Source organism: Microtus pennsylvanicus, chromosome 10, assembly GCF_037038515.1.
Source record: "Microtus pennsylvanicus isolate mMicPen1 chromosome 10, mMicPen1.hap1, whole genome shotgun sequence".
In the NCBI taxonomy this organism is placed as follows: Eukaryota; Metazoa; Chordata; class Mammalia; order Rodentia; family Cricetidae; genus Microtus; species Microtus pennsylvanicus.
The window spans coordinates 80,474,533-80,488,281 of record NC_134588.1 but is presented as its reverse complement, the minus strand read 5'-3'; the positions used below and the strand labels follow the sequence as shown (position 1 = coordinate 80,488,281).

Genomic DNA, 13,749 nt, shown 5'->3' with positions numbered 1-13,749 from the left:
GACCTTCTGTCCCCATTCATTGTCCAGATAAACAATCGAATATCAGTTTTGGCATCAGCTTTGGTCAGTGATTTCAAACCATGCACTTGGGCATCAGGTGGCCCCCTTCCCTCTACACCAGTGCTCACTTGAACTGCCATCGTCACTGGCAGCACTGATCCCGAAAATCCAGAACGGGACAGTGTGGTTCCGGGAAGGAGCCTGAATGCTGAGTGGCTGGAGCAGTACTGTCCTCTCCTTGTAGTGACTCATTAAGAGATGGGGGCTGAGCAGGAAATAGTCTTTATGGGATGAAGCCAATGAGGTTGGTGCCAGGATGCTCATCACGGCAGTGTGTATCAGTCACCTTGAAAATGTGCTCAGGGCCCTGCCCTGTTGATGGTAGGCTGTAAGCTGGTCTCAGTGTTTCCCCACCCCTGTAGTAGGTAAGGTACCAACCACAGGGCAGGCACATGACAGAGACTCATGTGGTTACCAAGACCCCTCCTGTAGCATCAGAAGCAAGGCATACTAGTGACACCCCACTTCGCAGTCCTGGGACCCTGATCCGTGGACCTGACACCGGGTAGGACTAGTTTACAGTGAAGGATGTCATCGCCAGTGTCTGCCCTGGGAGTGCCACTGAAGCCTTGAAAGGCACACAAGTCCTGTGTGTGAAATGGGGACACCTGCTGTTAGGGTGACCTCAGTCTACAGAAGACCTGCCGAAGTGAGGACCACAGGTCCTAGCAGTGAATGGGGAGTCAGGGGCCTGAGCGCTTTGTGCCCGATTCCCCCTTTGTAAATCAGGGCCAGAATAGGGTTCTTGTGGATATTAATAAGGTCACACATGCAGAAGTCTCAGAATAGTGGCTGGCTCACAGGAGGTGCTTCTTATGTGTCCCTTTGATTACCTGGCACACGGGCCACTGCGTGACTTCTGCCTAGACCACCTCCCATCCCCTAGTACACAGGAAGGCCAGAGACATGCTGAATACCTGAATGGGCTAAAGCCGTTCACGGGAAGCAAACACCCTCTGCATTTGTTCTGGGAGCAGGGAAGGAAAGAAAGTGAGAAACCCAGAAACAGCAGGCGAGGGCAGAAGCTGGTGAGGCTGAGACTTGGGAAAAGGACAGCAAGCTTTGGAAGAGCCCTCCCTTGGCATTCTGGCCAACTGTTGTAGCTTCAGGCCGCAGGAACAGGAAATACATGTAGCCTAGGAATTTCTCTGCCACCATTGCCCTGGTCTTTCTCCATGGGGACCTGGAGCTGTAGGCATTCCATCCATAACCAGCACCCGCCTGTTGCAGCTGAAGCGCCTTTGGTCAGGACTGGTGAACCTCGCTGGCCCAGCTATGCCGGCACCCTGCCCCCCCCCATGTCCCTTCTCTGTCGGTGGGCACTACAGATGTGCCAAGAATGATCCTGTCCTGACAGAGCTCACGGCCCCCTCTCAGGGTCAGCCCCACTAAGACACACCTGCTTCTCTCCAGAGTTGATCCTCCCGGACGGTTTCCATAGATGCTTCTCGCCAGATGGTTGTCAGCGGTAGATGGACATCTTGGATAGAATACCCATCATCTTGGATATGGGAATTTTTTCTAAGTCAAGTACTTTCCGATTCCAGAGGAAACAGTTTCCCAGATACTCTGCAATTCTTTTAAAGCATTGGGAAGCGCTAGTCGGCAGGCCAGATCTAGCTTGCCACCTGTCTTTGAACAGAGTTTTATTGGAACATGGGCACACCCTCTCATGTATACCTTGTCCGTGACTGACTTCATGCTATATTGCTAGACTGTTCTACCTGCTGTCTGTTCCTTACAGAAAGCCCACCGATGACTTCTTGGTCCTACTACATTTGGCTACTAAGTGATGCTCAGGTAGGATGAGACATTGTGATGTGTGTAGCTCAGTGGTAGAGCATGCGCCTAGCAAGTGAACCCTTCCAGGTTCAGAAGGAAGAGAGGGAGAGAAATAAGAAAGAGGGAGAAAGGAGGAGGGAGGGAAGGAGGGAATTTTCCGGGGTATTGTTGATCAGTGGTGTGCCCACACATAATCATAATTTGCTCATTTTAAAAGCTAAGATTTTGAAAGTCTTTACCATTAAGAACTGATATGGGGCTATGAACTGATATGTTTCACTTGAGTTGGGTGTGCATGACTGGGATCCTAGTGCTTGGGGTTGCCGAGGTAGGAGAATCTCTAACTAGAAGCCATACTAGGTTACATAGGAAATTCAAAACAGGCTTGCGCTACATTATGAGACCCTGTCTCAAAATTACGTTTAATTTGGGGGAAAAAAAGAGTTTGATTTAAACCTTACATAATGTGTGTATATGTGTGTGTGTGTGTGTGTGTGTGTGTGTACATGGAACCCCATTTGCATACTTCTTATGGTTTTGTGTATTAATTATAAAATTTTCTGTTGTTTTCTGGGACAGGAAGTCTTGTATCCCAGCCTGACCTTGGACTTGTTTTGCTGAGGATGGCCTTGAACTTATGATTCTCCTGCCTCCACCCCCCCCAGTGCTGAGATTTCAGGTGTGGGAAACCATACACATTTTTAAAAATGAATGTTTTCATTGTTGCATAAAATAACCTATTTACTGCAGTCTAGGGATATTTCAAACAGCAGTGTTTCTACAGTCTTCCTGTTCCTTCGGTCTTTCGGTGGCTTGACTCTGACAGCAGAAATGGTGTCGTCATCCAGGCCCTGCCAACCACTCTTTTCACAGTACCACAGGGAGCAGGAACCACAGTGGCAGAGGCCCACAGTCTGCCTCTTTATCTTGCTCCTGCCACACTCGATGTGCTGGCTGAGTTCCAGTCCATCACTGTTTTCCAGAGGGTGGGGGAACACCATACAAGGTCCTATGTTTACCACAATTCCACCCTTCTTGGTACACCGAACTGCGCCACTGTGACCTAGGCCCTCACCTGAAGAGAAAAGTAACTGGTAAAGACTCACAGTGCATTACGTATTCACGGTGTTCCGTATTACGTATTCACGGTGTTCCGTATCCTCAAGGGGTTTGAAGCCACTCCTGCTGGAAAAATTCTTAATAAAACAGTGAAAACACAATAGTAACAGAACAATTGAGAACCTGGGAAAGGGAAGATAAAAGTTAAAAAACAGAACCAGGAACCACAACATAAACACAAAGATTTACTTAGGATCGTCATGCTTGCCAAAGGTAAACGTTTAGTATCCCCCTAGCTTCCAAAAGCTGGAAGATTAAAAATCAGAATGAAATCTTATTAAGAGAAAGTCTTAATAAGCATAGTCCTGATAGACCCCGTGACTTTTTGTTTTGTTTGTTTTTACCATGAATCTGAATGAGGCTTGCTTCAGACAAGCGTGGCCCCTCTCTTCCCTAGAGTCATGTTTACTTAGGTGAAAACAAGATTGAGCCTGAACAGGGGTGAAGTGAACCATAATTGTGTGCAGTTGATAGTGGCACCCTGGGGAGAGAGAGAGGTTCAGGTCAATAGCTCCAACCAAGCATTTAGCCAGCCTTGCTAGCCTCAGGACGTAATTCTCCGGTACATACATGTACACAGATGTACACAATGTGTAAACGTACAGTGTGTACCAGTGCAGGGAAGTTACACTCCTACCATCATGGAAAACCATGGGGGGAGAGGGTGAGGGATAGGAGGTAGGGCCAGGATAGCCTTTGCCATAAGGCAAGAGGAAGTGGCGTGGTAACTTGTGGCTTCGGATCTCACCCGCCTAACCTGGCCCTGTGTCTGTATCATCACCGGGAGAATCCATGTGATGACCGGTCACCATGCCAGAGTGGCAGAGAAAGCCAATCAGAATACTCCTGCTGTCAGTGTCCCCAGAGGTGTGACTTATAATAAGCTGTCAGAGGTGTCTCCCTCAGGCCCATCTTCTAGAAACTACCAAAGCTGGCAGGACACAGGCATGAAGCAAAAGCAATGAGTCTGTGTGACCTACCTATGAGACTGACTCCAGCTCTCCTGGGAGAGCACTGTGTCTAAAGGCTCCACCACGGACTGTATGCCACAGCGCCAGAACACCAAATTCAACACCCTGCACTGTCCCCTCTCGCTGCAAAGTGCGGCTCAGAAAGTCCTGGAGAGCGCCAAATGGGCTGGATTCCAGTGTGAACCCAGCCTCTGAATAGCTATGTGATCCTGTACAAATGACTTCCCCTTTCCGGTCCCCTTTCCCTACTGTTTAAGGCAGAAATAATAATAAAGCCAGGCTTAATGTTGCTCTGAATTCTATGAAGATAAACACCTATGACTTCATGCTGGTGCATGGTCTGGGCAAGGCAGTGTTTAGTCTTGAACATGGTTTTAATTAGGTGCTCCTGTGTGACAAACTGTTCCGAAGGTTGGTGGTGTCTTGGCTGTCCTGCAATTTCAGCATGCGGCAGGGCAGCACTTCCTGCTGTCTCTGGGATCACTAGGGGATACACATCCAGGTGGCCTCACTCTCAGGCATATGAGTTGTGCTGACTCGGTTCTAGGCAGGGCTCCTGTCATAGGCAGAGTGATATTCCTCCCAAGGGATGGTTTCCCAGAACCAGCCACCAGACCACTCCGCTTTAAGCAGGGTGTGGCATGGTTTCTGTCTTGCATCAGGGGTTTGAGATTGCAGTCCTCTTAGGAACTACTGTGCTCGCTCACTACTGCACTCTGGGTTCTTGAGGAAAATGGAACACGGCAGTAGGAGGCGCTCTGGGCAGAAGGGCAACTCCTACCCTCAGACCGCCCCCTTCCGCTGCTCACTCCCAGGACGCCGCATTGCCTTCCTCTGCTGTCATCTGGCCTTCTTCCTAGAGTCCCCAGCCTTAGCTGAGCTGCCTGTGCCCTGTGGTGTGTTCAGACTCCTGCCACCTTCACCCCTACCCAGAGTGGAGCAGTTTGTGTTGAGCTGGAGCATTACAGACTTGAATGGGGTTCTGATACTTGCTCATTTCCAGAGAGTTTAGGATCACAATCAATTTGGGGTGCAGAGCTATGTTCAGTAAACTATATTTCTTAACCAAACTACCTGCTTACTATGTGACTTTTTTTTTCAGTTGTAACACAAAACCCTTGGCCAGACTTGGAAAATAGCATCTATCCATCTGTCTGTCCATCCATCCATACATCACTTGTAAATAAACATTGACCAGCTCACATCTATCTGTTCACTTCCGTTCACATCCACATAGCCATCCATCCACCTATTAATCTATCTATTCATCCATCCGTCCATCCGTCCATTATCCATCAGCTTACCTATCCACATATCTATCTAGCCAGTTAGTTAGTCTCTATCCAACCTTCTGTTCAACTATTTGTCCAATCAACCATCCACTCACTTATCTATGCATCTATTCATAAAGCCATCTAATCATCTATCCATTAATTCACATAGCTATATGTCCATCTGCCTGTCCACCCACCTTTCCACATCCATCTGCCTATCTATCCATTCATCTCCCTCCACCAAGCTATCCACACACACGTCCATGTACCCTCTTGTCTGGTCTCTTCTTTCTCAACTCGCTGGCTATAGGGAAGTTTCCTCACCTCCCCAAATTTTGTATTTTTTTTCCTGTAAATTGAATATTATAGCATGTGCCCAGTGGAGCTGTTCTGTGGCTAACAGACAATAGCATCTGTGAATTGCGTGGCACACGGTGGGAAGCACATAGTGAACGCTATTTTCCTTTCCCCTTGAGAATGACATACAACAGGAAAACTATAAAAACCACAATATATACCCAGGAATTATGGGGTGTGAAACCAAAGGCAAAAATGAGAGAAACTCCTGCCTTCCTATTTGCCTGCTCAACTGCCTAGGAGCTAGTATTTAAAATGACTTTGAAAAATCCAGTATCCCAAAATATATTTGAATGGTTCAATGGGGACGGGATGTTGACCCTCGGTAATAGGCTCATTTGAATGATGCGGCTTTGCTGCTTCCTCTTAGGATAAACAAGCGATCTACAATGGCCACTATGATGTTTTCTTTTAAATCTTGCTTTCCAAACGTAGGACTTGGCCGTTGGACAGCTCCCCCTGGGGGTTGCTCTCCCACACACTCCCCCCCCCCCCCCACTGCTGCGAGGATGCTCTCCCTGAATGCAGGGAGCTCCAGCCTGGAATTCCTAGGGCCTCATTAAGCCGTCTGTGACGAAGTGATCTTGCCTGGTGCTAACACTGTCTAAAGTGACTTGGCAGCAACCAGAAGTCAGGGCTGGCTGCCTTTTCTCTGTTACTCTCTTTGTGAGCTTGCCTCCACATCCTGAGTGAACACATTCTTTCTCAATCTGCTGCCGGACACCCTGTCTCTCCCAAAGCCCCACCCGGGCTTTCTAGGGAGTCAAAGGAGAAGGGGGCCGAGTTCTGCCTGCTACTTTTAATCTCCCTTTTGAATGAAGACTTGGGAAAACTTTCTCCTGGCTTGCCTCAGTCAGTAATCCTCCCCTGTTCCCTTACCTCTTCTGCTCCCAGACCACCTTGGTACTTGGAGATGAAAGGAGAGGCCCCAGTCTAGCCTAAGGCTACTGCCCTGCACCAGAGCTAGGCAGGGGCAGAAGCTAGGGACTGCAATAGGAAACAACTGAGGATTCTTGGTGGGGTGGGGGATGGGGAGGGTGGGATGGGGGATGGGGTGGCGTGGGTGGGGGATGGGGAGGGGTGGGTGGGGGATGGGCTTTTGGTCCTGGGTTCCATCCCTGTCACCACAGAAAAGTAAGCAAAGAATCTGGACCTGTGCCAGACAAAAACATGAGAGAATATGACTTATCTTACTTGAGTGTTACACGGCTCACAAATATACCTTCCTTTAGGAAACAAAGCCACCATAAGAACACTCTTGACATCCACATTGCCCCTTCTTGGGCCTTCTCCCCCAAAGGACTCATTCCTGGTTTGCCTCTCCCAAGTACCTAGCACAGAGCCTGGTGGTGTTTTACATCTCAGCTGATCAACCCCACCACCACGCTGCACTTTATCACCACGCAGGAGAAAATTCTTTGACTGAGAAACATTTTGCTGGCTCTAGTGTTAAGCGTTGCCAACAGAGTTGCAATGAATAGTTTTCCTAGCCATGTGGACAAGAATTCTTGTGGGGCACATACTGGGGAATGGAGTTGCTGGGTCCCGTGGTTTTTCAAGACAGGGTTTCTCTGTGTAGTCCTGGAACTGGCTCTGTAGACCAGGCTAGCCTCGAACTCACAGAAATTCACCTGCCTCTATGCCTCCTGAGTGATGGGATTAAAGGGGTGTAATATACAGCAGGTATTAGAGTTCTTATATTTATTCTTTTCTCCAACCCACCCCCACCTCCGCATGTGGATGTCAACTTTCAGGAATTGGTTCTCTGCAACGTGGATCCCTGAGTTTAAACCGTGAGTCTTCGGGCTTGGTGGAAAGCATCAATACTATTTGTTTTTTAAGTTTTAAATATTTGTTATGTATACAGTGTTCTGTCTGCGTGTATGCCTGCAGGCCAGAAGAGGGCACCAAATCGCATTCTAGATGGTTGTGAGTGACCATGTGGTTGCTGAGAATTGAACACAGGACCTCTAGAAGAGCAGCCAGAGTGCTCTTAACCTCTGAGCCATCTCTCCAGCCCCACCTCTTAATTTTGTTGAGTGAGACCCATGCTACCTTCCAGTGGTTACCTTCCCCCATCCCATGATAAAAACACACTTCTGCCCAAATCCTTGTTGCCACTTGATGCTGATGGATCACAGCAGCTGACCACTTAGCTGTATGATAGGTCACTTCCATTGATATTTAATCCTTATGACGACCCAATGAAGCAGTTTCCATTATTTTCTTCTTATACAGGTGTGTGTGGGTGAGGTGTGGTGGGGGCTGGCATTTACAATAAGCCAAGTGATCTTCTAGACGGCGAAACAGTCCCAGAGGGATAAGTGATCAGCCACATGGTTTATAGGTAGCTCAGCCAGATTTGAGGGGTGTATGTACAAACTTTTCTGACTGCTGCCCCAAAGTTCAGGTGAAAGGAGAAAACAGAGCCAAGTGGCTTTGGACCACGCCCCCTTCCAGTCTTGCAGAGGTGGAGGTGACTATTCAAAGGATGCTGGAGAAGGGGGAGGAGCCGCCGTGTCCCTGAGGACTCTTCTTCCTCGTACGTGCGCGCAGCGGTCTGATTTCGGAGGTCGCGTCGCCCTCGGTGGTCTTGGCGGCAGACAAGGGAGAGTACAGTGATCTGCTCAGCGCCCCCTGGCGGCCGCTGGTTGCGCGCTGCTCGGTGCCCAGGGAAGAGTAACGGGCCGTGGGGAGGGCGCCGCCCGGGCAGCGCATAAAAGCGGCGCGCGGCGTGATCTGCGCGTTCGCGAGGACCTGGGAGGAAGCTGAGGTCCCGTCGCTCCCCACGCTCAGCCGTCTAGTGCACGCCAGCTCCGGGGGTACGGGCCGTGGCGAGGAGCGGAGGCGAGCAGTGGGGAAGCAGTGGTGCCATGGGGTTGTGCTGTTGCAAGGACTGGAGAGGACACCTGCGAGCGCCCAAAGGTAACTCCTGGCGCGCACGTGCGCCGCGCTGCAGCCGCGGGCACAATCCCTGCGGGGGTCCTCAGTGTCTGAGGCCGCCCGCACCTGCCTAGCTTTGCCGAGGTTCCCGGCCTCTGACTCTCGCTGGGGCCTCCCCCTAACTCCGGGACGCGGGGAGGGAGCCGGGGATACGCGCGGAGCAGCGCAGCGTGGGGATCCGGACGGTCGGTGGGCACGGAGGCAGGTCCGTCAGGTCCACTGCTGCATTGGGCCGGGTAGGGGGTGGGGGGACCGAGAAGCACAGCAGTAACCGGCGGGTCCCCGACACCTCCAGCCAGACCAGCGCCCGGGATGCCTCTGCGGCTTAACCGCCGGGAGGGGGCTGGGCCATTCATTCTCACCCGCCTCTGTCACAGACTTGGACTAAGGGGGCCTGACTCAGAGTTTTCCAAAGTCGCTGCGGAACCTGCGACCAGAGCTGCTTTTGGAATGCAGCCGGTTTGGAGAGGGCCCAAAGCTGAACGCTCGGGACAGCGGCGGCTGCCCGAGGTCCGGCCTCCCTAGGCAGTGGCCATGGCCGTCTGACTTAACCCTTTCCTCGCCAAAAGGAGCCTTTCTGGACACGGTACAGTCCTTACTTCAGTTTCCAAACTTGCCTGACCCTAACTCTCATCCACCCTGCCTATTGAAATCGCCCCAGGGCCAGTGTTTGAGGATTGTCCCTAAGTGACTTAAGTGTCCCTCCGAGCTCAGCAAATAAGACTTGCTGGTCGCTCTCAGAATAAGCAATAAGTCCTATTCGTCTACAAAGCATGTTCTAGACCCAGATAAAGGAAAAGCATGGACCTCTCAAACAGCGTGTAGTACTCTTGCTCAAGTGATCCTTATTCCACAGAAGTCCTTCCAGGAAGGGTGTAAGGTGTCCCACAATATTACTAAACAGACCTAATCGCAGTTTAGACAGGACCAAGCATCCAGACATGCATCCAGAACCAAAAAGAACCCCTCATGGACTTTGATGTGTTATGTGTTATGGCTGTCCCACCGCAACCATCTTCTTAGTATGTTATTTTTAAAAGAAAAATGAAAGAATGTTGCTTGTGGGGCTTCATGCTTGGGGGCCCAGGCAGAGAGCCAATTTAGCCAGGGCAACAATGGGATTCCAGGGGAGGGGCTTACTGCGGGCAGGTCAGAGTCCAAAGGCAAGGACTTTTGTGAGGGCGGGGCCAAGGAGGTTGCTTTGGTCTTTTCTGAGCCCTCCTCGGTAAACAAGGCTCCTGTGAGTCTGTCTGGGGGGCATGGGTAGATCTGCAAAGACTTGCTTTGGGCGAGCATGTGTTCAGCAACTAACCTTGAAAGAACACCCGCCCCCCCAACCCTTGGCTATGCCCATCCAAGTAAGGGGCAGCCTGGCCTGGCAGTGTTATCCTGCTTGCCTCCACCACAAGAGACAAACAACAGCTGGAACCCAATGTGGAATGCATTCACTGAGATTCTGCAGCCCACGGAAATAAGCAGGGCTGTTACCTTTAGAGTTAGAGGGAAGTAGCCGGTGCCCAACAGGAGGAAACCTGTGCAGCTAGAGGGCCATGCTCAAGAAAGGTTGTTGTTGTTGTTGTTGTTGTTGTTGTTGTTGTTGTTGTTGTTCTTCTTCTTCTTCTTCTTCTTCTTCTTCTCCTTCTCCTTCTCCTTCTCCTTCTCCTTCTCCTTCTCCTTCTCCTTCTCCTTCTTCTCAAATTCTCCTCCTCCTCCTTCTCTTTCTCCTCCTCCCCTTCTTCTTCCTCCTCTTCCTCCTCCTTCTTCCCTTTTTCATATTTGGCTTCTTAATGTAATAATCTCCAAATGTTTTTACATGCTCGCGACTCATTTACCACATTTGAATGTATGTGGTCTGGCTAGGTGGCAGGCAGTTTGGCTCATTATTTGCAATGAATTCTACAGTCAATGAAAGAAGTGGAACGTTATGCGGTCAAATAACCCGAGACATCACCATTTATCAAAGTTTGGAAGGTTTCTTCTGGCGGGCCTTATCAGGGATTTGGGGCACAGTTGTGCAGCAGTGTGTTGGGTGGACTATGGGTCCGCCTTCTAGACTTGTGTCCAAGGAAACTGCTTTGCACAGAACCTCACGGTGCACATACCATTGGATACACTTTACGAATCTCTGCTTTAGATATTAAGCTCAGTTGCCATAGCAGTAACTCAGCAAGTTGGTTTCCATGGCTGTGTGTGCTTGCTAGTCACCTGAGAAGATTCAGACTCGTAGCTCAAAATGCATGTGCATTTGCTGTTTAGAAAAGATTTAAAAAGAAGAAGCCAGGCATGAGGCTTAAATCTGTGTTCTCAGAATTTGGGAAGCCGAGGCAGGAGGACGACTGTAAATTCAAGGGCAGTGTGGACTACACAGTGAAACCCTATCTACACACACACACACACACACACACACACACACACACACACACCACACACACACACACACAACACACACACTTCATTGCACTCAGAAAAGTCCTTTAGTTACTCATATTCCACCGGACCAACAGCTAAAGCAGCCACTGTTCTTGCTGATTTCATTCCTGGATGTTCCTGAACATACATTTTTACAACAGAACATTTTAGCTGATGGTTTGTGTGTGCGAGTGTGTTTGAAGAAGTAGAAAAATTCCAATAATCTGAATGGAATCTGGTGAAGAGAGCCTCAAAACCTCCCCTAGTGCCCGAGACTGGTTTAGCAGCAACATCCTTGTGGCTTTAAAACCCAGTGCTGGGGTTCGTCCAGAGACCATCGGCTGGCTGAACTTGGCTGCAAGCCAAACTCAGGGCAGTGGTGGTGTCCTCTGTATGAGTGGTTGCTGCAGAGGCGGAACTGGGCCTCAGGTGCTCCCAGAGAAATGAGTGGTCCTGCCCCAGTGTCTGTTCTACAGAGGTTGTGTATGCCTGAGCAGGGGGCTGAGGTACTGGCTCTGAACCCTGAGGCAACTGTCTGACGTCACTCTTTCAAGAGTGTTTCTAGCTACATCTGTGTGTGAGGCTACGGGACATATTTATCTAGCTCCTCAGTATTGCATGGTTACCCGGGACCGGGGCTGGAAGAAGGCTATGCCCCTGAGCCCGGCAAGCTGGGAAGAAGCGAGAGCAGAGGGCAGGCCCTGAGACCCTGCTGCCGCACCACCTGCTCTCTCTGGGGCTTTGGATCCTCACTCTTTCTGCTGGTCAGAAGGCCTCCCTGCTCCCAGAAACCCCCACTCCCTTCTCCTTGTGCCTCCTTACATCTTTAGAAGCCTAAGTCTTTTATCAGAAAGTATAGTCTGCCCACCACTGCCTGTCTTGTGTCCACTTGGTACCCCATGGGACCTAGCCATCATTCCGTCTTCCGTCCTAGCGCCCATGGCCTGTCTGCCCTGCCTGCCTCCTTTTATGGCCACTTAACCCCCACACTCTTGGTAGCCTCTGCCCTTGCTGGACCAATGAGCCATTCTGGTGCTCTGAGTGCCTGATGACCCCAGGCCCTTTCTGTTTTTCTTCGTTGCTGGTGGCTGCACCTGTCTAGCCTTTCATCTATGTGTATTTGATTGGCCCCTTTGTCCGGTTTCACTTCGTTTTCTGTGGCTTCCCCTCCTTTTTGAGTTTTGTCTCTCTAGGACCCCGAGGACTGAGTGGAAGCAGACCCATGCCCTCCAGCTTTCCTCTGCTGCATCCATCTCAACCAGCGGGTGCAGCCACTGCTTGGCTGGGCTCTCAGCTGGAGCCCTTCATACCTTCCTGCCCCGCTGCAGAGATGCTGGCTCTCCACTGTCTTCTTCCCTTCTGGCACTGGAAAGCTGGGTGCTCTGTGATCCAGTTTCCTGGATCACCTTCCTGCTTGTCACCTGCACTGGCTTCCATGCTGGCCATCCCATGCCTGTTCTAGTTCCAGTCACACGTGTCCCTCCTCAGGCCTACCTCGCAGTCTCTGTATACAGGAAAAGCTCAGCTTCTTTGTCCGGTGACATTTCTCTCCAGTGCCTGGCCAGCCTGTCCCCCCCACACTGCTTAAGCCTTGCTGGTCCTACACATTGCTCTGTATAGCCAGGCCGAGAGTGACTGAGCCTGGTGGGGGGCCTGCACCCAATGCTGTCTCTAAGTCCCTGGCCTGTGGGCCCCATTCACTTCATTCTTCAGGGGAGGGGTTGGTCTGATTGGCTGCCGCCAGTGGCCATCTCTTGTCACCTCTGTAAAGGCACTGTACCTGTGTGTTTTGTGAACACTGGAAAGCAGGGTGTAGGAAGGCAGGGTGACACCTTGTCTCCCCACTGGTAGGGCCCAATGTGTGACTCTGGCCACCCAGCAAATCCCAGTGGCAGACAGTTTGAAAGAATCCAGCCCACACTGCCAGTAGTGAATTCTAGGGATGGACATTGTGCGGCCAGCGGCTGGGGCAGCTTGCATTCAACTTAGCTTCAGAGCCCGTGGAACAGGATGTGGGTGGAGCACAGACTGTGACCGATGGCCAGGAGGTCAGCGCCCCCATGGTTCTGGTGGCGGCCTAGAGGACAAGGCCCCATAGCATCCCGCCTGTGGCTCAGGGTCTGTGCAGGTTCCACTGTGTTTCTGAGAAATATCCTCCCTCAGTCACCTCTTCCCCATTCAAGTGTACCAGGCGGCAGCCTTGTGGGTTTCTTAAAACAGGAACTGGTCTCAGGTAGAGATTTAGTTCCATTTCCTAACCAGGCCAGCCCTCCCCTCCCCGCCCCAAGCTTCTCCATTGCCACCTACATGTCAGACGTGCACGCCAATCTCATGAGGCTTCAGAAATGTTTCAGGAAGCGCAGTGATTTTCTTAGCTCTTCCCTCTTCTGGCTACAGCTCAGGACTTCAGTGTGGGCATCTAGAAAGAGGAATAAGCAGGCTCTGGTGATTGCCCAGGCCTGCGGCAGCTTGAGCTCAGAACTGCTCTGCTCCTAGCAATAGCTAGCAATAGGCCCGGTGCTTCCTTCCTTACGTAGAACTGGCAGCAGTCTGGCAAGGATGACAGTGCTAAGATTCTGGTTGGGTCAGTAGCCCTCCTTTGACCGTGCTTAAAAGCAGGCTTACTTACCCAGCACACTGTTGTGATCAACACTGCGGGCCTTCAGGTTGGAGAGGGGTGGGAGTTCTTGTCCCAGGAAGGAACCAACCTTCTTGAGGCCTGATGTTCTTTTAAAAGCCTCCCAGACACCTTCAGACTTTTGAGCTGCCTGTAAATCTACTCTCCCATCCTGCTAGATCGTGGGTCCTTGTGCGGATAGGAGAGCCACTTCCGG

General features: G+C 50.8%; 1 protein-coding gene across 9 annotated transcripts in view; it reads left to right on the top strand.

The window, feature by feature from the left end:
• The window catches only part of Arhgap22 (Rho GTPase activating protein 22), a 156,830-nt gene that overhangs the window by 94,535 nt on the left and 48,546 nt on the right, over positions 1–13,749 (top strand). The window contains exon 1 of one of the 9 annotated variants that reach the window (XM_075988748.1): positions 8,352–8,488. The exons of 7 other annotated variants lie outside the window; for them this stretch is intronic. In XM_075988748.1, the coding sequence (XP_075844863.1) occupies positions 8,437–8,488 (52 nt within the window). In that variant the 5' untranslated portion in view covers positions 8,352–8,436. Of the gene's footprint in view, positions 1–8,351; positions 8,489–13,749 lie in introns of those variants that run through there. One more of the 9 variants, XM_075988749.1, reaches the window with a different exon arrangement.